The 26137-nt window shown below is 41.3% G+C and overlaps 1 protein-coding gene across 3 annotated transcripts; it reads left to right on the top strand.

Annotated features, from left to right (window-relative positions):
• Positions 1-418: 418 nt before the first annotated feature.
• Positions 419-26137, top strand: LOC119021195 (vitamin D3 receptor B). 3 transcript variants are annotated; one of them, XM_037101285.1, is made up of 11 exons: positions 419-1154; positions 1440-1514; positions 4701-4782; positions 13050-13197; positions 14141-14271; positions 15487-15683; positions 16523-16622; positions 17476-17656; positions 19466-19617; positions 20776-20892; positions 21488-26137. In XM_037101285.1, exons 4-11 carry the CDS (start codon positions 13052-13054, stop codon positions 21742-21744), a joined length of 1281 nt encoding a protein of 426 aa, XP_036957180.1. In that variant the 5' UTR covers positions 419-1154; positions 1440-1514; positions 4701-4782; positions 13050-13051; the 3' UTR covers positions 21745-26137. The 3 variants fall into 3 exon arrangements, with proteins under 3 accessions (XP_036957180.1, XP_036957179.1, XP_036957178.1); XM_037101284.1 differs by lacking the exon at positions 4701-4782 and adding an exon at positions 7839-7999 and having other exon boundaries at positions 420-1154; XM_037101283.1 differs by lacking the exon at positions 4701-4782 and having other exon boundaries at positions 425-1154.

The following is a 26137-nucleotide window of genomic DNA, read 5'->3' as shown; positions in this document are numbered from 1 at the left end:
GTACTGCAGAGTAGACACACCCCTCCGATACGCACGCCTCGCTGCACACATTTGCAAAGTGTCAAAGGAATAATGAAGCAAATCGGGTAAAATGGAAGATTCAGGACGGGGGAGTGCTCACGTTAGTGTTTCGGCTGCGTGTTATCGATGGTGATGGTGTTGTGGGTCATTTAAAATTCAAACACAGGGCGCAGAGAGTGTTGCTGCAAAACAAAGGCACTCCGCTGCAGAGGGAGGCTATCTCAAAGGGATGATCTCTCCCTAAAGAGACGCCACACCGCCTCTAATCTTAGCGCGGTAATCCTCGGCGCGAGTGCCCGTCGATTCAGAAATCAGAGGCAGAAACGATGTTGCTTTAAACCTCACGCGGTCAAAGTTGTTTACCTCTTCGTTACCTCTGACGTCACGACACACCCCTGTTTGAGGGGGCGGCTCCCAGCCATACGGGCACCGGAACCAACCAAAGGGAGCCGGACTGTGCGGAAACGCCACCAATCACAGCGCAGGAGACACGCCAAGCCCACCTGTGATTGGTTACCGGAGGGGCTGGGGGGGAAATCCCTCTTTTCCCGTAGAGTTCCTGGAGAGGGGGCGGTGCATAACAAAAAGTAATGGCCATCTATTTGGGTCCTGAAGAAGGAGGGGTATTTCTCGTCGGACAACCGTATGTGTGATTGAGTTTTATTCATGTTTGCGCGTACGTTCTCCCCGTCAGTGATACCCAGTCGCGGCTCGGCCGTTTGTCCGTTGACTGTTGGTCGGCGGCGACCGTAAAACGGTTAATACGCTGACAGAACTTGGTGCCGCGTTTTAGGGTTAAGGCTTCCAGCTAGCCACGCTAACACGTTAGCTACTACCAGCGCCGCTGTGTGTGTGCATGTGTGTGTGTGTGTGTGTGTGTGAGAGAGAGAGAGAGAGAGAGAGTGTGTGTGTGTGAGCCAACGTCTGGAAGGGCGGACGAGTTTGACGTTTTCTCCCCCAAGTCTCCTCACATTTCTGAGTTTAGAGCAACGCGGTCCACTCTGCTGAGAGCTACAAACCCACCCAGTCAACATGGAGGGGATACACTTTGCGCGAACATGAAGACGACGAGAGACGTCGACTAAAGAGGATTAAAAGCAACTCGGTCTTGATGGGGAAAAAGTTGAGCTGAGGTATGAAACTCGCATGCACAGGAGGAATGCTAAAGTCGAGACTCGAGTTGTTGGCAATTTGTGTGGACCAGGATCACACAAGAAACCGGCTGAGCACAGTCGGAGTGTGTTGTTTAACCAGTGTGTTTGCCTGCGTTAATCGCCTTACTGCTGTATGATGATCACCCTTGAGTGTGTACGTTTCCGTTGAAAATAAGTCAGTGTTACATAAACAGAGCAACTGCAGGTCAGGTATGGGCCCACTCAGTGACTTGCGACATGCCATTTTGCTTTTGTATTGAACAGGATCAACAACTCGGGATAAACTGAAGAGCGGTTTCAAGACTTACCTATTGGTTCAAGGGCATGCTAACATCTCAGGTGAGACCCTTCTCTTTTCACTATGAAGTCATACCTGCTGATGTGTGCACCCTTGTTCATAATGACAGTTTTCGACTGTGAAAGTGTCTGTTCACATGTAAATAGTCCCCAATGTCGCTTTTGAGTTACATCTTTTTTGAACAGATGTCCAGTAATTGTTGCAATCTCGCAATTTAATATCTGTTACATTTACATACATTTATTCTCATCATACATGCGAAAAGAAATCTCTTAAGAACACGGTAGGGTAATGTATGAGTTATTATCAATATTGCCTTTAATAAGGCTGTGATATTTGAATACTAAAGTGATAATATTTACAGCTGTGAATTACAAATATAGCACTACTTTCAAAACTTTGTTTAACTCAATGTGACCTGTCAACATGTGATCTAAATCACAGACACTGTTAAAACCAAAGGACGTATCCCTGACTTTACGACCTGTGTGGTAAAATCTGCAGGACCAAGAAGGAATTTGTCAATACAGTCCTAGTCAAGTTTTTTTTAGTCCCAAAGAGAGCATGTTTAGACACCTTCAATGACACAGGGTAATGTAAACTAAAAATCTGCAGGAAAACACACGAGAAAATAATGACAACCTGCAGTGATCTCAGCTACTCAGTGTGCTGTACAGTTACAATTTTCTTATGTTATTATGAAATCATGTGAGACAATTCACCTGAATGTGGAAGGAGTTCTCCGTCACCCCCACACACGTGCCACAGTAGAACTATTAATGTTTATACAAGTGTATTTTTACACATGAACCAACCACTTCTTTGTGGTGGAGAACTGAGCTTGTAATGACATCATTACTTACTGTGAGCGTCTTGTCTTTTTTAAAGTCTGAAATTAAAAACAGCCTGGGGCTCTTCTTTTCTCTCTGCTGCTCATCACCTTTAAAGAACACCTGAACGTGCCAAATACGGCTAACAGCAAGGGGTGTGTATATCTACCTATTTTCCCGATGAGCTTGGTCCTGTCATTCTCACACCTATCCATTTCCGTTTATGAAACAGTTTGACCCTTGTTGTTTAGATATCAGCCTTTTTATTTTTTAAATGCCTGCAGTTTACCTTCTCAACGACTTTGCAGACGCAAGATCAGCAGTCACACATGTTCCTTATGTGTATGATGTGGAACTTTACTAGAGAACGTGAGTTATTTACGACACTAAGGGAGACTTTACCCAAATGAAGACAGAGTGTATTTCAGCCTTTAAAGCTGTTTTGTAGTTGATTTGTCAGGAGGACTCATCTACATCACAGGCTTGGTTTGTGTCGCTGTTGACCGCACCTGTGTCGGGTTGTTCATGGAGCGGTGTGCTGTTGTAATGGTACAGTCCATTAGGTCTTCTGCACAGTGAAATACACTGCCCCTCCCCCCTTTCGTGACTACAGTAATTGGTCGCTTCCTCTCACATGTAACCCTATAGAAAGAAAGAGCGTGCTGTACTTCACTGTATAGACCCACTTGTTTGTACTCTGTATGTTCATGTGTGCTGTTTGCCGCATATGTCCTAGTTGCCTTTGAGACTAATGAAGTGTTAACTTTCCCCCTAATGTCCTTCGGTCCGCAATTACCGCCCATGGTTGATGGTTTCTAGGCCAAACACATCACACAGGTAATATTTGTTGTATGTGGCGCAGACGTCATGTAGAGGTTAATCTTCCTTGAAAGCGAAATATGTGTCACTGTTTGACATGTAGGGCAGGGCATGTACAGTAAGTACAGATTTACGAGACTACAGATAATTTGTTTATGTAATTTTGATGTAATTGTTTTTTTTCTCCTTTCAAAAGTCAGGTTTTTATTTATAAATATAAAAGCCAGTAATTTTTTATATTTTCCATCTTTTTAAGAGAGTTATTTCCTGGAAGAGAGACAGCATTTTATGGAGGTTATATAACTTTGACTTGTGGGCTAGTGTTTGCACCCACCTTACCCACATGTCTCTTGTCTGTCCGGTTCTGTCCAGCTGGCCATCTGTGTGCGCGACCCTGTGTATTTTTGAAAATATGCATTCTCTATCAAATTCAGCATGGACATAAACTGGATTTTTGGTGTGTGTTGAAGTGGGCCTCTCCCTGCCTCGTCTCTTTCCCCTCTCCAGAGTCCAGCAAGGGGCCCAGTATAAGGGGGCAGGCTGCCGTCACTGCCTCTCTCTCCCCTTACAGGCCAGCACTGGGGCCTGGGCAGGGGGGGAGTGGTGCAGAGACCATAGGGTTGGACACGGGACATGGGACCCCCCACCCCACCCCTTCCACCCCAGTTTAGCCCATCCTGTGTGGGGCACAGGTCACCTTGTCATGTGCTATTACTGCTGCTGTAACATGCTCCCTGTGATCGTAGGAAAAGAGCATGAGATAGAGCCACGGAGGCTGCAAGAGGGAGAATGAGCGAGAGAGAGGGAAATGAAGGGACAGGACTGGACTAGTCTGCTCAGCCAGTTGTTTAGCTGCATTACAGACTCCGTTTGTCTAGTTTGTTGTTGACAGGTCGGCATTGTCTAGAACTCGTACAGAATCTTTAACCTTTATGCTGTCACAGTTAGGATGCTTAAATTTAATTACACTGAAAAATGCTTCATTTTCAACAAAATCAGGTGTTTTAGCCACACAATCACTCATCTAAATCAATACATTTAATATTTGAAATCATACAATCCCATTGCTATGTAAGTGTGTCTCCTGGCATTAAAATTGGCAAAAATTGAATAAGTATTATAAAGTTTATACGGACATTTGGTCAAGTTAATAAAGTGGCAATTTGCATCACTTGCTGTGTAAAATCATTCTCCACAATTGGATAAAAGAAACACTTTAGATGTGATGATAAAGGATTCAAGAGTCTGGAAATGATTAGTTAAGGTAGCTTAAATGTGCTTAAAAGTTCTTGAACCGAATTTCATGTACATACACCGATTGTCTTTGATTGTATGTTTTTCCTCCTTCTCTCTGTCTGTTCTCTCCATGTATTTTTGCCAAGTAAGTTTCTAAACACCAATCAGATTTGAATTAAACTTCCTCTGTCACAAATCTTAGATCTTGTTTTTCTCTTGAAGGTACTTCATCCTTACCATCTGCTTTCTTTTTAAATTTCCCCATTTCACCTTATTTTGTCATTATTGGGGCCTGTATGTAGTTCTATGTGTGAACCACAAGCCCATGTCTTTCCATTGCAGACCCAGCTCTCACTGCAGCCCGGGTCATTCCAGAATTGATTTGTTTTATGTCTCTTCTGTACTCGTAGTGACCCAGCCCGAGGTATGCAGTAAAACACATCCCCTTATGTTTTCTCCCTTCTCCCTCCGCCACTTCTCCCTGTCTCTCCTCTCTCTCTCTTTCCTCCTTTAAATCTTTCTCCCACTCTCTTTTTTTTCCTTTAAGTGAAACTTTTGGCAGCATGGAACAATTTCAGAACCATTTGTGGGATTGCGTCATGTGATGTAGACGCAGGATGCTCATTGGACTGTCAGAGGGGCCTCCTTCTCCCACTCAGGCGTTCCACAGTGATCCCTCTCTTTCTTCCAGCGCTGTTATAGGTCTGGATGTGATTCCGACTCTGACTCCTATGTGTTGGGATGTGGTCTGTAAGCTCATTGCTGACATTCTTGGGACGTGATGCCAGAGGTTTTTTATTTCCCGCTTTCCCCTTCTCTCTTCTGCACGTCTGCGTGCAGTTAAAATGATCCCTCCTTGAAATGCTGTCTGGATCCTCCTCTCTACCCATTTTGTTATATCGTGACCCAGCCTCAATCGTATTTCATTTCAACGCCCAGGCACTAATGGCACCACTTAATTAGGTTTGTTAGTCAGTGGGCGTTGGTGCGGGGTGGGTTTTTATAATCGCTTGATATTGACTTTGATGAAAGTTAATCTAACATCTGGGCTGCAGTCCAAATCTTTTTTGCAGCTGAGGTCTCAATTATGTCTTTTCTGTAAGTAACAAGGCACCTGACAAGGAAAACCAATGGCCACTTTCCTGTTTGGTAATCACATACTGAGACAATAGTGCAGCTGCAAATGAAATGGCAAAGGGAACGGAAGGAAACAAGCTACCTTTTGAGAGGTATTGGACTCCTGCCATGGTCCACTTTGCCATGTATTCCTGTATGAATATCAATTCACTGTAGATACAGTAACTGCCTCAGTGATACACACATCAATGACTTGATATGGTCTATGCTCACCGTCATTGCATGAGGTGTTACAATTTCTCATAATAGCACTTAACAAGCGTCTACTGTCTGTTGCCCAGGTTCGCACCATCTGTAGTCGAGCCTTAATTTCACATTGATTGACATCTAGTGTCAACTAATTAGAAGGTGCAAGTTAGTGGTATCCATTTGGGACCCTGGGATGCAGATGGTGCAAATGATTCACAGCGATAAATGTGTTGCAGGTTGTGCTGTTTTCTGAGAATGTCGTGCAGAATGGTTGGATATTCTTTCAACTGCACCAGAGTTGAAAATCTGCCAGGTGTTCATTAATAAATAGTTAATCACTGGACTTTTCATGTAGTGCAGGTTATATGTAACATATTTTGTTATATGACAAGAGAACGCTTTCTGATGTGTTGATCTTCCTTCAGTGCAGGCCGTTTATCTTTAAGATTGATGATCTATCGCTATCATCTGTTGGACATCCAGGCTTCTGCAGACAGCGTCTTGTTTTTAAATCCAATCGAGGACCAGTTCGGATGTCAGACCCTGGATTATGAGACACATGCGTGTCATTTCATCCATGATGTGAATAAATCAAAGGAGGAAAAGATGAGTCACTGCTCCGCTGCATGCAAAGTAGCACTTGTTCTCCCTCAGCTAGTTTGTTGGGTTAAAAGAAGAGGAAACTCCCAAGCCTCTCTTCCAGCTACACCACCAAAGTTGGGTAATGTCTTTATTTTGCAGCTTTCACCACCCAGTTAAAATGACAAGCCAGAGTCAGTTTGTGGTGCCGTGCATAATTACAGCAGGCCTCATCTCTTGCTCATCGGCCACTGCCGCCGTGTCACTTAGACTCCCAAATTCAAGGCTTCCATTTCACATGGCATTTACTTCTTTTTAATACTTGGTCTCGCAGAAAGTCCATCTGTGAATTCTTACCTAAGGTTTATTCTGTTGCAGAGCAAAAGGTAAAACCAGAGCAAAAGGTGCTCACTGTACGATCAATTACTCTTCAACTTTTATCTGTAAAGATTGTCATATTGCCAGCAGTTTGGCTGAGATTCTTCCTCCGTTTCATGATAGTGTGTTCAGTAGTTTTATTGTAATCCTGGCAACAAACCAACCAGCCAACCAACAAATGGATATGGGCAAACACATAGCCTCCTTAGATAAAGGTAATAATGCAAATACGCCCTTTCAAAGATGAATAAACTGTTGATTCCTAATATACAGATATTGGAACGTGAAAAAATGTTAACATTTCCTAAATAAATACTGCTGCTTCGCCCAAGTCTTAAAGTGTTTTGGGGAAACTCCACAAGTTATTTTTGCTTGGTGTTGGCAATAATGTTGGTAGCGTTCTCACGTGAACCATCACTTTGCATGAAAACAGAACAGGCAATACCGTGAACAAAAATGATCACGGTCATGTTTGTATTACAACAACAACATAGTCAGTTACATATTTTCGAGTTGAGCAAGTAATCTACAAATCCCCTGAACTGAAAATGTGTTGTTTCTCATTGGGTGAGCAGGGGGGTGTTGTGGTTGTCACATGTGGTGTTCTCTGATTTGATCATCCTGTGCTTTTGAACAGTAAAAGTCCTTTAGAGGAAACATGTCAACACTTGTCTTGTTTTTTCATTAATAGAAGTAAGTTGTTCAGCCAACAGATATTTCATTGTCACATGGACAGTTCACACTCACACACGCTCATACAACACAGCCGCTCCTTGATTTGATTTTAAAAATGGGAATAAAGCAGCACCAACAGAAATAAATCGCACTATAAAAACGATTCCAACGTGAATAGCAAATAGCTTTTTCCCCCTGACACTTCTCAAGATGAGAAGCTGTCAGAGATGAGACATTTATTTATATTTAGCCCGTAATTGAAGTGGCTTCTAACTGTGTATTTTTAGCCCTCCTTTTTAAATCGCCCAAAAAAAAAAACCTCACAAAGGCTGTTTGTGTTGATCGCTTCTCTCTGGGCCACTGCTGTGTGTCCGCTCCTCATCACAGTTTCTCTCTCATATCCGCTGCAGCCAGCAGGGTATGCTTAGTGACACAGAAAGTCACTGTGACAAAGAGGTCACCCCTCCTCTGCTCGCTGGATCTATGTTTGTATCCCTGTCTGTTTTTACTCCATCTCTCCAGCGTCTCCTCCACTCAGCTCCTCCCTGGCCTGCTTCTCTCGGGCATCCATGTCTCCCTCCTACACTGCTGTCACTGCTCTGTCCTGTGGGCTGCTACTTCCTCTCTCTGACAGCAAACGGCCCTTCAGGTGGCAATAGATGAGAATTCGCCTATGTAGTGAGGTAGAATGGACACACAAGCAAAAACATGGTTTATAGGTTTGAACTGTACACACTACTGCAAGCAGTAGATTTGAGAGACATTCAGTGTAAACAATGTTAAATCTGCATTCCTCCTCTCTACTTACTACTGAGTATGTTGTGGTTCTAATGCGTACTATTAAATCACTCATGTACACTGTTGCCTCTGCTTAAAGGGAGAGAGAGCTCATTCAATAAACAGGCACCATACCACTCAGATAGAAGTCGTTCCTGTTCAAGAGATTTGTCTCCTTCAGCTGGTTTAAGCTTATTTCTACTCATACTAGTCATGTGGCTGAGATGAGCTACCTTAATTACCCTCAGGAGCTCTGCCATGCTTGGGATACGTGCAACTCTCACAGTCATTCAGTGACTCTGACCTCCATGTTTTATCTTCCACGCCTTTTTTATATACTTGTGTCAGCCCTAGTTAAAGTTATTTTGATGTGCCGGGACTGCAGACATGATCAAAGATTAAACAAATCTTTTATTGTTTCTTTTATTTTAGTGGAAGGAAAGCATGCAGTAAGTGGATTCTCTAGAAAACAAGATGTACATACGATAACAATATACATCTGCATTGAAGACCAAAAATTCAATGACATAAGTGGACTAGGAATGCAAGTAGTATAGAAGCTAATGTCTTAAGTCCATTTTTTATTTTCCTTTGTGAATTTATATATAGATATATTTGTAGTATTTCTAGAATTGTTTGTAGAAATCAATTGAAATAATTGTATCTCTTTTATTGAATAGATGGAAAACTTTGAATGTGGTTTAAACATTAGTGACATAATTCTGAATAATCAGTAAAAACAGTGCTTGTTTACAGTTTGTTGTCCAGTCAAGAACAATATGTATACCATGATTTTTTTTTTTTTACAATTTGAAAGTAGCACCTATTTAACATAGTCTTTATATAAGAAAAGAAATCAAAGCTAAAAAAAAGGTCCAGACTTGTTTATTGGAAATCTTTGTCAGAGCAGCTGTCTACATTTTTGTTTAAAGATGTGTTTTAAAAAGGATACATTTAATGTCTTGTTATAACACTTAACAAACTACTGTTTCACCAAAAGAGATATTTCCCTAGTTTCACTTGGTTTATTTTTAAACAAGAACATTTTTTCCCCGTCCAACATTATATTTATGTCACACTTCTGAAACTAAAGCGAATAGGTGGAATCTTATAAAATACAACTAATATCTTATTCCCAGGTTTTAGGTTTTATCATGCTTTCATCAACTTGATGCTTTTCATCAAATATGTGGTTAAGTGCAATATCTAAATTGCAAGAAATAATTATTTGATAAAGGTAAAATGTGTGACAAAACAGCATTTTAATGCGCTGTAGTACTGTAGTGCGGAGAGTAAAATGTCCCAAACGCAAATCTGATGACACAGAATAGTAAAACATCAGCAAATATGGTTGGTCTGATACCAGTAACAGTATCAGTAATGGTTCCGACACTGCCTAAAATGCTGAATCGATATTGATCTGTACAGTCCACACACCGATCCAATACCACCTAATTGATTATTAGAAATGTGATCCTGCTATATGCAGTGTCTATAAACAACCAGCAAAACCTGTAACTTCAAGCACATCAACAATGAAACATCTGCACAGACTGAGTAGTATGCAGGTGTTTACAAAATAAGAATGATGATGATAATGATACATATATGGTTCTGGATTGGTACAACATATCGGACAATACACAGAGCTCAGGTATAGGAAATAGGAACTGAGAAGAAAATGGCACAAGTACATCTCAACTTAGAAAAGGTCTTAAACTTAGATACAGAACTCTATCTATGGTCCTAAACCAGTTCTGCTGCATTTCTCACTATCTTGCTGTCATCATATTCCTGCCAACAAACAACAAATCTGTTTCTCGCTAGAAAAAGTTAAAGTTTTTCAGAACTTGTTGGCTGCAGAAGTTTCTGGACTTCAAGATGTTGAACGAATACAGTCAGTGGCAAAGCCTAATGTCTTGACACATGGCTGTGATTTTGTAATTGGTAAAGTTGTTACAATCTACAAGCGCACAAATGTTGTAATTATACATATCTGCTTCAATTAGCCAGCCGGCTGGCGAAAAAATCCACACCGTCACGCTGTCATGGAGCAGAAGTCAGCCCTTGAAGCAAAACAGAAATTACACTGTTTCTGTTTTATCCGTCATGCCGGCGTAAAACATGAGACATAAGTAATAATTCACATTATTATTGCAGTGGCAGATTTGATTGATGCTGCTGAACACCTCACACACAAATATGCATATCAGTCAAGAGTGAGACATAGAAGCCTTGAGCTGAAAACCTGTTCCCTGGCTTTGCGTGCCTGAGACTGGAATGAGTACAGATCTGCTCTAATAACCTGCTGCATTATTTAGCGCTCTCTCAGTACTACTGTGCATTTAGTGTAATGGGCTGTCAAGGCTGAATGCAATCACAGAGGACTGACTTCAATGATCAGCTGATGATATAGTAATAAAAAAGAAGGGTGTCATTCCTGTTGGTGCACAGTGTGATGAGTGTGAACACCTGCTGGGATTAGTTTGCCCTTATGCAATCAAATGTTTTTTTATTTATTTATCTATTTCCACAAAGAGCTGTCTCAGAGAGCTCAAATCATATTTTCATTGTCGTCGTGATATGAACATGCATAATAAACACTACACAAAAGAATCCCCGCAACGTGATGAGTAAGAAAAGTTACTTAATTTCCATGTGTCATGCATTCACACCAGCTAACCTATGTCCAGATTGTGTTAAGTGAAAGATTGTGACTTTAGGAAATCTGGACAGCAAAAAAGAAAACATGCTTTGAACATGGTTTGAAATGCCATTCAGTCGCAACACCACACAGCGACAACATGAGTTGCAGAGTCACAGAAGTGCATCAGAGCAGCTGAGCAGTATCCATGCTGCTACAAATAAAGTGGTATGGAAAACAATGCAGAGAACAGCAGTCCCTGAACAGTCATGCTTAAATAAATTGTCTGCTCCATGACATGACAGCGTGATGGTTTTGAGAGTAAGATAATGGATCCTCATTTCTCATGCGTCCGTGTTCGAAAGCCACCAGTGTATGTAGTGACTGGCCCCCACGTAGTTACCACAGCAACCCCACGCATGTATGTTGCTGACATCCAGACTAAAATCCGATCCCATCACTTTGCAAATAACAGTGTAGACATTCCATCTTTCAGATCTGATTTAAAAAACAAATTGCAAACTGGTCTTTCCAATATTTATTTATTTATTTATCGCAAGTCATATCATCATCACAATACTGAACACTGTTATCGCACAAAACAGATTTTTCTGATATCGTGCAACCCTCTTACAGGAGTTCTAATATTCTCATTCTAGTATTGCACATTACCCAACCATGTATTACATGCCAGCTCTACTATTACTTCTACTAGTACAGGCAGTATGAAAGTAACAAAGGGAGCTTTTTAACAGACATACGTATGAGTTTGGCGTTCTGGAGTCATGGAGACATGACATTTGTTTGATATGATTGATGATCAGTGCTTTTGCTGGTATGTCATTCTGAAGGACCTTTGACTCAACGTGTGTGCTTTACCTCTGCAGAAGAGGTTGTGCACAGGGAGAGCTGGAGAAAACCGGGGCGTTTAAGACACACCTGAGCCTATTTTGTCACTGGAGAGCTGATAAAATGTTATTTGTCCGGCTTTACAATATCGATTTATTCCAAGACATCTGTTTTTTCTTTCCGTCTGTATATTGTGAGAAATGACCGCTCTGTTTTGAGCTTTCTTCACATCGAGTGCTTTTTCCCTTCAACCTCTCTGTGGTCTTTTGTATCTGCTTACTGGTTTTCCTCCACAAATATTTGCTGTCAGCTGCCACATCCAGTTGTGTGGCTGTATACCAATTCGTTCTACTATAACGGTCATCATGTCAGATGTTCCTGGTCCTGCTTGTGTTGCCATGATACAAGACATCAACATATGGCAGAAGCTCGAGTCACTGCTGTCCATGCTGCCTGCAGCAGTGAAGCAATGACTAGATCCTCTGTTTCCTTTCTTGTTTTGACCCTTTGTCTTAATGAGGACTACATGTCCTGCTAAAAAAAAGTGGTCAACAACACAGTTTGGCTTAAAGGTTTACTCTTCATATTTACTGTTTAACTAAATATAAAAACAACAGGAAATTATATGAAACTTTTAGCAGGACCTGTGTTTTCTTAATTAGACATGAGTAATGGAGTGATCTGTCAAACATTTTAAATTATTCAGCTGGGCCCTTACCTCATTTGCTTTTTGATTTGTGAGTTTGTTGAGGTTTATATCGGTTTAGTTCCCCTACCGTCGCCACCCTCGGCCCTTCATCTCCTTCCATCATTTGCTACGCTTTCACTCCGCAGTGAAAGCAAAGAAAGGAATGAGAAAGGAGCTTTGTGAATAAGACAGTGATTGTTTGTTTATGAGGATGCTAGCCTTGCGGTGACATGCCTCTTCCCCCCCCTTTCTTACAAGGCCGTTAAGTGAAATAGATACTCTGAGCACTATGTAATCAAATGTAACCCAGATCCAGCATTTTGGAGTGGAACAAGGGTTTTTCCATTTGATTCATATGGCTCCCGTTCCTCGCCCCAGGACAGAAACACTGGAGTTGAGTTTACCTCCAGAGAAGACTGGGGACTGGGATTTGTCCTGAGGTAGGGGACACTGTATGGCTGGTATGGAGACAGGTGGAAAGACATGATGTGTCTCACATGAATTTTCACAGCAATATCATGAGAAAAAGCAGAAAGTTGGGACAGTAACACTTTTGTTGTCACATAACTTGTGAAGTCATAACTTTAGAATAATCATTTTAAATTTACTTCAGATGTTGGAAGTTGGAAGTTGGCAGCTTGATTCATCTTTCTTCCCTTTTCTCTTTTTTTTTGCTGATTTGTGGCAGAGTTTTTGTGCAAGTGAAAATTGTTTATAACTAGGCACTGATTTAATGTGTTTTGGTTTTTTTTTTGTCTGTTATTTCTTTGTTCAGTGATGGAGTCCACGGTTGTGAGTACGTCCACTCAGGCTTCTGATGAGTTCGACAGGAACATGCCGCGGATCTGCGGTGTCTGCGGCGATAAAGCCACCGGCTTCCACTTCAACGCCATGACCTGTGAGGGCTGCAAGGGTTTTTTCAGGTACACAAATGCATGTTGGAGTTTACAGATACACTGTGCAGCATACACAAATCGCCAAATCTAATGTATACAACAATAGCTCAAATCAACCTGGTGAAAACAGAAAGATACACGTTACTATTGACACATGTACACATTAGCACACAAACACAGGTCTGTACTTGCATATATAAAGACCACCCACATTCACACACATTAAATGTAATTACCACCCACAGTTACATAAGAACACACACTGACAACATTGAAGTTCCCACTAATGCCCAGCAGCAGGTAGAGAATACAAATGAGCCTGGTCCTATAGTCAATGCCCCAGCTGCCGCCTGCTCACCAATACACACACGAGTTTCCAGTTTGACTGAAGACAAAACTGGAGCAAGTCATGATTTTGTGAGCTAGTGTGTGTTCGACGTATCCGCCCTGTTTGCGCCTGTTCCTCTCGGCAGTGTTGATATTTAAAGGGAGAGGATGAAATAGACGGATGTTTTGATAATCTCCTTCCTCGTCTCTCAGTTGGCCCCTGTTTGAACTCTCACCAGGCATGCTTATCTGTATGTTTTCACTCATGTCTGTGTATAATTGGTCATACGTCCACGTCCATCACTGACTAAATCATTATGCTTTGCGTCACAGTTTGGCAAGGCTCGTCTTTTACCCCTGGATTCCTTGGCACTCATCCATATTTATGCTGTTTTGCTCAGTCTCCGGCTTCAAGGGCAAAAATATTTAACCGGTTCTGCCATGATTATTTGCACTTGTAAAGCTGCCACAGTTTGCTATACATGTTAAATCACTTGAGACAGAGCTCCGTTATCAACATTTTCAGACACACACACACAGGGAAAAAATATTCAATGCACGTCACTGAATTCTTTTTAAGAAATTCCCATTTCCTTGATCTATCTGTTAATTTGAGATGACTGTAAATTGTATATTTATTTAGACGCAGCATGAAGCGCAAGGCCAGCTTCACGTGTCCTTTCAACGGCAGTTGCACCATCACCAAGGACAACAGGCGCCACTGCCAGGCATGCCGGCTCAAGCGCTGCGTGGACATCGGCATGATGAAAGAGTGTAAGTATGACAGGTGACCCACATGCCCTAAGGTCAATACTTCAACCTTACACTGTGTTTAAATTTGTGTATTTAAATAGTGTAGGGTGTTCAGGCTGATCCCAGTTTATTATACATTATTATTTAACTGCTAGGATGGGATAATAAGGTGAAGGGTTATTTTCAATAGTGTTTGCCTAACACTGCTGAAAATGGATCAAAACTTTGCTGTGGACTCACTCAAGATCACCATCCCATGTTAATGAGATAAGATAAACGATACAACCCTCTGCAAGTATCATTACATCTACTTTTCTTTTTGTTTCTTTTTTGAAGGCGTGATATTAAAAATCCTCACAACTTGCTTTCATAGTTTTGGGGGCGACAGTCCCTCTTGTATATTATGTAATATTTGGACCGGGTTCAAATATCTGTGGGTCTTTGCCCCTGTTAGAGTGTTTACATGTTCCATTTGAACTAGCGGAGCCTCCCCACATTGTATACAGTAAGTTTACTCCATCTGAAGTTTAAACACCTGCTGTTATGTACAATCTATTGAGGCCTCTTCTTTCTACACAGTCTTGTTTATTTTCATTGTCTGTAAATAGCAGGTACATTTTTCTCTTGTTTTCTCCCGATATCCGCATATTGTCCGCAGGCCTCTTTTAAGCTAAGGCCCCTCACTTCCAGCCCCATGCTCCGTCCCCAGAGTGTTCCTGGGAATACCACAAGAGTGGTGGCACCAACACTGAGATTTACTGTACATGAACGGGAGCCAGTGGCATTGCTGTTGCAAAAACAGCAGCTTGTTGTTGAGACCAAGCTCTCTCTCTCTCTGTCTCTCTCTCTATGTCTCTGTGAGCTAATTCAGTGGCTAGAACAACAAGGAGCGAACAGAACAAAGACAATGCATTCAGTTGTTCAATGCAGCAGGGGTCTCCATATGGACCTGTCCCCTCCCATTCTCTTCCTCTAGAGAATAACAAGCCCCCTCCGCCCAACACTGCATTGACAAAGTTGTCATCACAATGTAAAACACAAGTACATACTGAAATGCTGTTAAAGTGGTGTGCCTTCAACCAATTCTGGTAGTGTATATGTCCCCCACCTGTTGCCCTGCTGTTTTCTGCTTGTGTAAAAACTGTATTCTCCATGCAAAGTTTATTTTTCCTGTGTGTGGGTGTGTGGATAATTCTAACACTCTCGCTCTTTGTCTCTCAACACTTGCACCCTCAGTCATTCTGACAGATGAGGAAGTGCAGAGGAAGAAGGACCTGATTCAACGGAGGAAGGACGAGGAGGCGCAGCGCGAAGCAGAGAGGGAGGCGCGGCGGCCCCGGCTCACTGACGAACAGAGCCAGGTCATCGCCACGCTGGTGGAGGCGCACCACAAAACATATGACGACTCCTACTCTGACTTCTGCCGCTTCAGGGTTCGTGTCTTCATACAGTTCATGTCATCAACAATCACTGTCATCATTATTTCATTGTTTTGCTGTTCATTCTTTTACATTATGGATAAAAAAAAGATTTCATGACCTCAAAAGACCTAAAACAGAAAAGAAACACAGCATATTGTTGTAATTGTATTAAGATTGATGGAACATTCCCCACTCTGTTTACACTTAATCCACATTTATGTTACTTTACACTTAGTCACTTCGAGTCCATAGTCCCACAAAGTAACAATGACATATGACATTTGACAAAACTTTCAAATGAATGCAGGGATCTTTGTGTGAACCTTGTTGTGCATTAACCAGCATTTAATTGTCTCTCACATCAGAATTTGTTCCTGCTTTAGTTGTACTCCATTTCCCCTCAACAGTAGTCTCGTTTTATCTTGTTTGCGCACCAATCTCACACACCCAGTGGTCCATTTCTCCTTGGAAACATTGCTTTGAATTTTACCTTGCACGTCTCTGTCTTCTCCGACATGCATTTTGCAGTGCTGTCTTCCATTCTGTAACAGATTTCCATCCCCACACAACACACACACACACACACACACACACAATTAAAAACAAGTAAGTTGATCCCTTTTTTTTCAGAGGGTTAACAACAAAACCGCATGTCCAGTATTTCTAAATGAGAAACAGAAACTATGAACACTAATTCATCGTTTGCATGTCAATGAAGATTGTGAGGCTTTTTACTGAATAAATGTATTCCACTATCAAAAATTTCCATTAATAAAGGAAAAAATATGGTTTTAATTTTTGGTGACCGGAACCAACCAAGACCTTTATGTGTCCCCTTTTCTCCTGTTTAGCCTCCTGTGCGTGAGGGCCCAGTGACACGTAGCGCCAGCAGAGCGGCTTCGCTCCACTCTCTGTCTGACGCCTCCTCTGACTCTTTCAGTCACTCTCCAGGTAAGAGACACTCACTATTGAAGGTTACTGCTGAAGCTAGTTTATCCTGCACAGTCATCCTTTTTGTAGGAATCACCCAGAAACAAATGTTACATTGGAACAAGGAAGAATAATATGCATTACCTGACAAGAAATATATCTGACTAAAAAAAAGAAAAACAATTCAAAGTTCTGTATCGTAGGCTGCTGGAATTGTTTCCGTTTCTTGAAGACGTTTCACCTCTCATCCAAGAGGCTTCTTCTGCTCTAACTATCTGGAGGGGAGAACTGTTACAACCTGGATAACTGAGAACCTTTATCAACATGAAGAAAAACAACCAAACTTTAAGTAGAGGGCTCAATAAGATCCCACATTAACTTAACACAACTGTTATACCAGTTCAGCTTTTTGCATATTACGCTGCTTTTCTGAGAATCTAGTGGAAAATCCCTGAATAACCTGTCGCCCCCCCCCCGGCCACCTGACTCCTACTAGTAAACATCAGTTCATTAATGCATCCGTCACTAATGGAGCGAACACAGCGAGGGACATGGTCACGTGGCCCACCGCCAACATTCAGTGGAGACTAATGACTCAAAACAACCCCAGCTAGTTCTGCATGCTTCACATGTTGTCGTAGCTGTCATCTAAGCTTTCATTCTCACGCCTACTGACCTGACACTCCAATGATCCTTTCCATCAACAAGCCCTCTCTATTTCATGGTTTCTCTCGGTTGTTTCAGCACAGAGTATGCCTTTCCACACAGGAATAGTGTGATATTGTTTTTCTGTGGTGTATGACCATGGCTCTCTCTTTTCTGGTCTCCTCTCTTATCCGCTGTCTTTATCTTTTTTTTTTTTTTTTTACTGCAGAGTCAGTAGACACCAAAATGAACTTCAACAACCTGCTGATGATGTACCAAGAGCAAGGCAGCAGTCCTGACTCCAGCGAGGAGGAGGGCTCCAGCTTCTCCATGCTGCCCCACCTGGCTGACCTGGTCTCCTATAGCATCCAGAAGGTCATTGGATTTGCCAAGATGATCCCTGGGTTTAGGTGTGTGGAGAGCAACTTTCCAACTGTCTGTCAGATTTTCAACTCTGACACTCTGCATTGGTTGTTAACAGCTGATAAGCCAGACAAAAAAACATGCCTTATGTAGAATTTGACTCCTCTGCCCACAGCCCAGCAAAAGCAGATTGTCGAACCAAGACCACAGTAATAAGAGATAGCTAAAAGATGTTCATTAGCAGAAAATATTGCTTTGTATAATTTCTTCTTAGTCTGTACTTTTTTTTTGCCTACCACCCTGATCTAGAGATAGAGGAGAGAGTGCAGATTTTCTGATTTCAAAGTCAGATGACCATGTGTTTATCTGATTTTCGGTTTGGATACAGAATAGACCTGGCAAAATAAAATCTTTGCCTAAACAAACGTACAGACAGAATTTTCTGCACTTCTTCTCATGTGTTTTTATTATTTATGTGTCACTGAGTGACTTAGACTTTGTACATCTACTTGTTTTCCTGCCCAATAAGTCGATATTGTGCCACAGCGATGACCGTGGTCTAAAGGCCGGAGAGTACTAACGGACTGTATATTACAGAGAGCTGACACGTCGTGGAAAATCTCTCATGTGGAGTTGTTCTTCCACTGGACGAGGTTATACATTTGCCAAGGGCATGTTGTCAGTGTGAAGTTCAGCCCTTTAAGTATGTTAATGGGTGATTGCCTAACGTTAGCAGAAGACACTCCTCTAGTATCTGTTTGTTTCTTACATACACCCTCAGGTTTGTGTCTGAAGATCACACTTTTTTTTTTTAAGTGATTGCAGAAAAACTATCTTTTGTTAAAGCTGTGGAACAGTACAAGGTTGATTAGGAGATGTGAAGGAGAACAATATCTTTGCCTTGAAAATAAAAGAAAGTAGAACCATTTTTGTTTTTGGAAGACGGGCCAGCACGTTATTTTCGACTGTAGAGGCAGAATTACGATGGCTGATGAAGGCCTTTTCATTGTTTCTTCCCCACCTTCCACACATGGCAACTGTTGCCTTTAAGCATGTTTGTCTTTAAGTGTGTTGACACGGACGAACGCTCAATGCTCGGGGGGGGTCACCCCAAAGTCAAGGCTAAAATGAGTTGGGGCCTGTATTTCCTGAAAGTTGCTGTTCCCACTGGCAGCGAGTGATGGACGTGGTCGGATTACCTCTGGAATGTTTGTCCACTTATGATCTGCTGCCTAAGCCCTGAATAACACCCCAGACCTCCCCTAAAGATCTGCAGGTTTTACCTCATGTCTCCTGCTCATTCAGTAGCTTCATTCTTATAAACATTTAAAGACGTTTCATAACACAACTAGGTGGAGGATTTTACTGTGATTTGACATTTGTTTGTCAAATTAGTTTTCCATCCCAGCAGGAGGAAGCAAAACAACATTTTTTTTTATTCCTGCACAACATACATCTGATAAACTTTGAAGAATTTGACTGACCTTGAACCCGTAGTCACTAAACTATTGATAAGCAAAATCCTTTGACTATCACATGCATAAACACACAGAATAGAGGTACTTGTCTACTAGATTTGAGCTTTACTGGTGTACCTATTGCTACCAAATTAAAAATGACCAGTCCACTATGATTTAAGTTATTTGAGGACTCTTACTTTAAAGGTGCTCTATGTATTTTTGGGACAAAATCTTCAACTGGCTTCTCTCTAGCTATAAACAATGTTCTGGCAACATTATTGTCCTTTGAGAACAGCTTGTTCAGTTTCAATTTCGTCTCCAAAACTGCATAGTGCCTCTTTTAATAGTTGACTATTTGTGGTTCTGTAATGTAGTAGGTGATATCTTTCCTTGCAGGGAGCTGACTGCAGAGGACCAGATTGCTCTGCTCAAGTCCAGCGCCATAGAGGTGATCATGCTGCGCTCTAATCAAAGCTTCAACCTGGAAGACATGTCCTGGAGCTGTGGTGGGCCGGACTTCAAATACCAGATCAGTGACGTCACCAAAGGTTAGTCTAAGCGCTGCCACGTGTACAGTTTGACAAGCTGGTGTTGAGGACTATGTGTATGGCTCAGCGAAGAAAAGAAGCGCATGTTACACATTAACACTTCTAGGAGGCAGCCCTGCGTTAAGGAGGCGACCAGATCATTAGTGTGGGAGTAGAGATAAGGTTACTGGCAGCAGCCACACACCCATAGGAAAAGGATGCTAGAGCACGTTTTTCTGCAAAACCAGTCTTACAGACCACAGAAGCCCCTGTGGGCATGGCTTACATTTGCCTTTCAAACAAGACCCCTCTCTCTGGGATCAACCCAAGAATGTCACTCCTGACCTGCCCGCCACACAAAACAACCACTGTCTGGACCAGCAGAAGTAGCTCTGTTGTGCTTCTTAAAATATCACTGAATAGTTGACGGGAACATGACTGGAATACAGATGTGTTTTGTCATGCAGTAAATAAGAGTACACAAGTTTCAGTGAAGACAAATAAGGAATAAGGTTAGGAATAATCTCGGTTAAATCTCTGGTGCGGCAAATGAAAATGAAAATAATGAACATTTTTTGGTGCACTCGGGAGCCCTGTACTTTTTAATACTAATAATAATAAGAAAGTTTTTTTTAATCCAATTTAGAAAAGGAAAAAAAAAAGCTCTTTGAAATGCATCCGTGTTTAATACTGTCCCAACACAAACCAGTGCCTACAAGTAAGCCAACATTCAGTAAAAATGGATTCATTGATTAGAAAGCCTTATTAATTTGAAAAACAATATTTGGCACTAACATCCATGCTACAGGCACAATTTCATCAGTGCTCAGGAAGCATTTAGGGGCCTTATACAGTCACAGCCATTAAATTAAGAAACTGAGGTACATTCATAGTGATCAACGAAAAACTTTTAGCAGTTTTTGTTTGGCTTCTCATTTGTACATCTACATTAAAACCACAACACCTGATATATGGTATATACACTGGTCTGAATTGAAATTGGTGCGTTTAAAGTAAATTCTCAGCCATTAGTTTTGGTGAAAACAAATCTGAGAACACACAGCATGCAAGGTGGAAACGATCCTCTCCATAGATGACTCCAACAGAGGAGCAGTGATATAGCACAGAGCTGGTTATATGTGCCCCTCAGCCAATAATGATATGTCGCATTCTCTGTAGCTGGCCACACTCTGGAGTTGCTGGAGCCGCTGGTGAAGTTCCAGGTGGGCCTGAAGAAGCTCGACCTGCGAGAGGAGGAACACGTGCTGCTGATGGCTATCTGCCTGCTTTCTCCAGGTATTGTAGGTCTGACAGTGCGGAGGACGGATCAGATAGAGGGGTCATCATGAATTGTTCATGAGTGATCTCGTTAGTGGCTTTTTCCCCCGAACACGGAATATGTTCATTGTGGATTTTATTATGGCTAAAAATCAACTTTAACATTTTGATTAGGAAGCATTTGAATCATTGTTGTCATCTGTCACTCAACATTAATCATGTTGAGGTGGAGGTTTTAGTTAATTGAAGGCTTTCATATTTCTGGTGAGCATCAGCCTCTCGTGCTTAGGGTATGCATTTGCAGAGGATGCAGTGCATATATTATACATGCATAGTTACACAAGCAAGCAAGCATGTGTAATTAAGTGGATATTTGCATTCCTTTGTGTACATGAAGCACCTCATTAACAATGCATAGATGTGCTCTCCCTGTTCTAAAATTAGTAAGCCACCTGACTAGAATGGTAGATATACAAAGATCATCAATTTTGTGTTCATCCACAATTCTTTTCTGGGATAATAACAAATTCACTACACCATTTCAACTTTTTGTTTTGTTGTTTTTTATCTCATGTTACAACCATAAATATCTTAAAACTCTCCACTCCCACAGACCGCCCAGGTGTGCAGGATCATGCACGGATCGAAGCCCTCCAAGACAGACTGTCAGAGACCCTGCAGGCCTACATCCAGCTCCACCACCCAGGAGGAGGAAGGCTGCTCTACGCCAAGATGATCCAGAAGCTGGCCGACCTGCGCAGCCTCAACGAGGAGCACTCCAAACAGTACCGCTCGCTCTCCTTCCAGCCGGAGCACAGCATGCAGCTCACCCCGCTGGTGTTGGAGGTGTTCGGCAGCGAAGTCTCCTAGAGGCTGCGGCGGAGAGGAAGCTGGAGAAAAGAAAAATGGAGGGAGAGAGAGCTGAGTACTAAGCAGATGGGAGAGAGAAAGTGGTGTGTGTGTGTGTGTGTGTTTGTGTGTGTGTGTACGAGTGTGTGGTTGCATGTGTGTCTCGTCTGAAAGAGTCTATCTCGGCATAAAGGTTGTATGGAGAGCAAGCAGATGCTCAGAAACAGAAAACAAGGAAAGTTAATCTAATACAAATTATACTACATACAACTTCTGCCTATATACAGTGTTTTGTCTGTATTTAAATCAACCAACAGCTGCTTCAAATGCCTGGACATTTTGTGTGTGCACGTCATGTGCACACACCCACACAACAAACATACTCAGTTATCCATTTAGCCATTCAGTTGAGCTACCTCTTGGTTTTACTGGGGTTGTTTTATATTTACATCACCTATGTGAAACGGTCACTTTTACACAGAACAATTTAGATACAGTACGGATGACATTTCAGTTTATCGGTGCAAAAGCAGTGCCTGCACATTACTTTGAATTTTTGTTTCATGTTTCAGATCTTCAGAAATCTTTTAGTTTGTTTGTTTTTCATCTGCTTCTCTCCAAGGCAGCGTATGTATATGACTATGTATACAAATCAAACACATGCCTTTCGCCTTTCACCAAAGGTATGGTTCAACTACTTTCTCAAAAAGCTTCCAGTACCTAAAAATAACCGTGCTGCTCCGTGGCTTGTGTCACGCATGCAGCCACTCGACATGCTAGCAAGCTGTCTGACTAGCCTCACAGCCTATGAAGGAAAATGTCTTTGTTTAGGTTTACTGCAAAGTACAGAACATAGTCTTTTATTTTTAGTGAGGTTTTGATAGGACTTTGGGGTGCCTGGTTTTGAGGTGAGAATTAGCCACTAAATGTGTTAGCTACTTTTACACTGCTAACTGTCAATCACACCAAGCCTGCATTAAGGCTTGATACTCTCTTTTGAAATGGTTTTTCATTAATCTTGTCTTGTGTTTAATCATTTATTTCCCTGTAAATAGTTAATTGCTACCACATGTATCCTAAGCACTGTTATGCCACCTTTTACTCAAGCCTATGTATTGATATACAGTATCTATATTATCACAGATTTTAAAGGGCTAACATGCCAAATCTAACTGGAATAGTAAATCGCGGCCAAAGCAAAGGGGCCTGTCTTGTTAATATATAGCTGCATACCATACTTGGAATTGGCATAGATATGGATGTAATTTCAGTAGATGCTTTTTTGTTTTATACGTCGGTTCACCTTTAAAGACAATTCCATGAATTGTTCCTCCTCAGTATGCCATGAGCTCGGTGGGCGGAGAGCTTGTGAAGCTGCTTCAGACCTCCACAGATGTCACACCCCTTTCATTTCTGACAGGGAAGTGGATTTTCTAGAATGTCTGAGGGCCTGGTGGGGGTGGTGGTTGTGGTGGTGTCAGCGATGTGCACCTCTACACCCAGGCCCTCCTGTTTGATGATGTATGCTGCGCAGCCCTCTAGTGGCTGCATTGTGTAAATACCAGTTCTATACAGTATATATAATATGTCCACAGCTGTACATAGGGCTACATAGATATTTCTCAAGGCAAATGTTTTTCAGAAATATATATGCAAATACAATTATGACCCTTCTTTTTTTGTTTTTGAGAAATTATCACTACGTTCGGAGACACTATGCTCTTTGTTTTGATTTTGATCATGGATTTTTATTGTAAGAATGAGTTAGGATTGGCTTAAACAGGGATTGCTTGTGTATTTGATTTGTCAAATTAGTATTTGTTTAACGGTGGGTTGATGTATTCACCTAATTTCAGAAAAGAGGACAAGCTAAACATACCGTGCTGCTCTCTAATATAAGCCATATAGATCACCAAGCTAGTTATACAACTGATACATAACAGTACATCGAAGATGATGACTCCAGAGCCGTGGATACTCTCATTATATAATCTCTTACACTCGTATGCTATTTATCCATGGCTCTTGGAAGACAAGCTTGTATATGATAGGAACTCATATGCCTTCTCTCTGCTGTCATCTTTGGCTTATGCTTCATCAGACAGCATCTAATGGCTCATAAACCAAACAAGCAAGAGAATTAAAGCGCTTAGGTTTAGAGTCCAGTAATGTATGTCTTGCTGCATGTGGGATTATGGTAAGAAATTAAAGGAGATGACATGTCTTTATACCAAGACAGTTCCGCAAAAAAGTCCTGTCAAGTTCGGATGATTTCATTAGATGCAACTTGGCGTAAAGGAAATTCAGATTATTTCTTCAGTAAATTAAAACTGTCCCTGTGATCAGCCATACAGGCCTCCCATATCAGACCAAGAGCATCCTTTATCTCTGCAGACCAGGTTTACTCTGTGATTTAAGAGGAAGATGGTGAGAGAGAGAGAGAAAGAGAGCATTTGTTTGTTGTTGAGCTGAACATCTTCTCACAGATGTTTTTGGGAGAAGTTGTGATGGTTGTTGCTTTAATCTGTTCAGCCCACGTGGGTGTTTTTTTTTGTTTTGTTTTTTGTTTTTTCTTAAAACCTACCATAGGAGTCAATTCTCCGCCACTGTGGCTTTATTCCAACTCGTCTTCAGTCACTGTGACACAAGCCGACAGTCGGGGATGGACGTGTAGAGGATCTGCTTAGTACAGATAGTTATATAGTTTGTGAATGTTTCCATATTCACGTAAATCATAATACGTTTCATGAAAGTGTATATAAGTATATATAAGTATATAATTCCATGTGTCCCACACAAATCTCCCTGCTGTGATTGAACTTCAAGGAGTTGAGGCTCGAGTGTTTTTAGACAGTACCACTCATATGTATAGTTTGATGAGGGGTATGATGTGCTTGGTTACTGAACACTGACTTTTGAAGTTTTTGAAAAGTCTCCATGTTGATTTTTCTCTGAATGCATACTTCTGTATGTAGATATGGGTTTGATTTTGTTCTGTTTTGTTTTATTGAGATAGAGATGCAGTGTTGATTTGTGTATGTTTAATACAGTGGGAGGATCAGTGAACAAGTAAGTGCCACGGGGAGAGTTCCCTCCACACAAGAACAGGGTAAAAGAGGAGATGCTCTTGGGGATTTAGAACTAAACGGGAAGAGTCTCAAGGATGTTTTCATATCACCGCTAAATGAACAAATAGATTTTTGTCAGTACCGCATAGCATTTGGGGAATTTTTATCATAAGAGGGGAACCCCCAGTTCCCTTTTTATGTTGTTTGGGACCTTCTTCCCATTGAGTTCCCCACCCAACATACTGTACATAACATGCAAATACTGTTAAATATAAACATACGGTGCATCCCCAGAGTTTCCTGTTTGGTTTTCACCATGGTAAGCTGCTCAGAATCCGTAAGTTTTTAACCCTGCATTGTGGTTGTTAAAATACTGGAACTTGAAAACCATACAAAAGTGGAAATCTGGATTCGTCTTTGTTGAGATTTCCTCAAGATCGGCAACATAACACAGTAACAATGCCTGCAATACACAACTTATGGTACACTATCACCAGCAAGCTTTACAGGATATCATGTTGGTAGACATTTTTGAAGTTTTTTGTATAACTGTTGCCATTACAAATCCTGTCTGTAAAAACAACATGTATGCTATCATTCATAGAGATCAGTAGGTCATCTCCCATACAAAGGCTTCCAAGTCTTCTATTTCTTTTTGTTCCTTTTCCCTTTTCTTCTCTTTCTTTTTGTTCATTAGGACAGGGATTGTAATGGAATCAACTTAATGTAGTTCTTACAAAAAGGAGTGTCCACAATGGATGTACACCATAATCTACCTAAAAAACCTACCTCTTTTAGCTCAGATTTTTTGCTTTAGCATTAAGCATTTGCCTCTGTTTTTACTTTTGTAATATTTGTATTCATGTTGGTATTTATTGCTGTCTAATGAGTCATACTTCAATGATTACCTCAGAGATATCTCACAGATTTTGGGAGAGTCCAGCTAATGAAGTCATTCATAGTTTTTTTTTTTTTCTTTTTTTTTTTTGTACAGTTTATTTTTCTCTCTTCTCAGACTTAGCATTGCCTCTTTTTTTTTTTTTCTTTTTTTTAACGCACAAAATACCGGGAGTGTTTTTTTTTAATATAGTGCCTGCACTCTGACCAACAGGGCTCAGACTGGCTAGGGTAAAGCTGCATTTACTCCAAAAAAAGACTTTCTCTGCTATGAAAGACGATTTGGGCCACATTTTAACAAATTAGTTGACTTCTGAGTTTAAAGTCAGAATTCTGACTTTAATCCCATGATGCAGACTTTAAAAGTCCAATTTGTAAGATAGTTGACTACATCAAATACTGACCCTGGTGACCTGTCTGGACTGCCAGCCCAAAGTGTCATTGTCAGA

Source organism: Acanthopagrus latus, chromosome 6, assembly GCF_904848185.1.
Source record: "Acanthopagrus latus isolate v.2019 chromosome 6, fAcaLat1.1, whole genome shotgun sequence".
Taxonomy (NCBI): domain Eukaryota; kingdom Metazoa; phylum Chordata; class Actinopteri; order Spariformes; family Sparidae; genus Acanthopagrus; species Acanthopagrus latus.
Note: the sequence above shows the minus strand (reverse complement) of the source record. Positions and strands in the feature narration are given on the sequence as shown.